This window comes from Nicotiana attenuata, chromosome 1 (assembly GCF_001879085.1).
Source record: "Nicotiana attenuata strain UT chromosome 1, NIATTr2, whole genome shotgun sequence".
Classification (NCBI taxonomy): Eukaryota; Viridiplantae; Streptophyta; class Magnoliopsida; order Solanales; family Solanaceae; genus Nicotiana; species Nicotiana attenuata.
In genome coordinates, this window is record NC_031989.1 from 87,814,820 (window position 1) to 87,815,686 (window position 867).

The following is an 867-nucleotide window of genomic DNA, read 5'->3' on the forward strand; positions in this document are numbered from 1 at the left end:
TATATATAAAGTCGAACTCATCAAATTAAATCTTGAAACTACTCAGAATAAATACCTGCTTTTTGGTGCTGGGAACCATAGCAAAGAAGTGTAGGATTTTGGGTGCAGAGCATGTAATTTTATGTGGTTGAGCAAATGCCAAATACCAATAAGAAAGAAACCAAAACCTGGTATTACGTGCCCTATCAATGAGCCCATTTTTTGAGTTATCACAAATACTTTATTTATTAGTCTTGGATGAGATGAAATGAGGGAAAAGCGAGATAATTATATAGATGGCTAAGGAATCATGAAGTACTTTATTTCCATTTATTTTATTTTAAAAGTTATTTTATAGTACAAACTTGACAAGGAACCATGGATGTGGCAGTGGTGGATATCATATGGTGCGGAAAAACCCAAATCGATATGAATGGAAGATGCCTCTGGAACTCGTTTTTCTCGGTAAGGATAGGTACGAAGTCACTCGACTGAAAATAACCCGTAGGTTCTCAATTTTAAAGCAATTCCTGTCAAGATGACGGATCCTGCCGTAGGTGCCTCTACATGAGCTTCGGGTAACCAAATATGAACTGGTACCATAGGCACTTTGACCTTCTCGATAGAAGCCAACTGCACCTTTAACATCTACTGGATCTCAAAGAGAAAGATAAATCTATTTCATCTGTAACTACAAGATAGGACTTTATGGGATCCCTCCATCATTAATATTATCGGGTTTGCGTCGTAAAAATAAAGAAGTTCCTGATAGACAATGCTTCCTGTATGGGTCAGAATCCGACCCCACGATAATTAACGAAGTTAATTCCGTCTTAAGCTAATTCATGATTGATTAGTGGTACGACCACTCAGAATTAGCGGTATTCA

At 37.4% G+C, this 867-nt stretch overlaps 1 protein-coding gene across 1 annotated transcript in view; it reads right to left on the bottom strand.

Moving 5' to 3' along the window:
- LOC109241646 (transmembrane protein 45A-like) overlaps positions 1-257 on the bottom strand; it is a 1,609-nt gene extending 1,352 nt beyond the window's left edge. Inside the window, exon 1 of the mRNA XM_019408405.1 lies at positions 56-257. Within this exon, the coding sequence (XP_019263950.1) occupies positions 56-198 (143 nt within the window). The 5' untranslated portion in view covers positions 199-257. The remainder of the gene's footprint in view (positions 1-55) is intronic.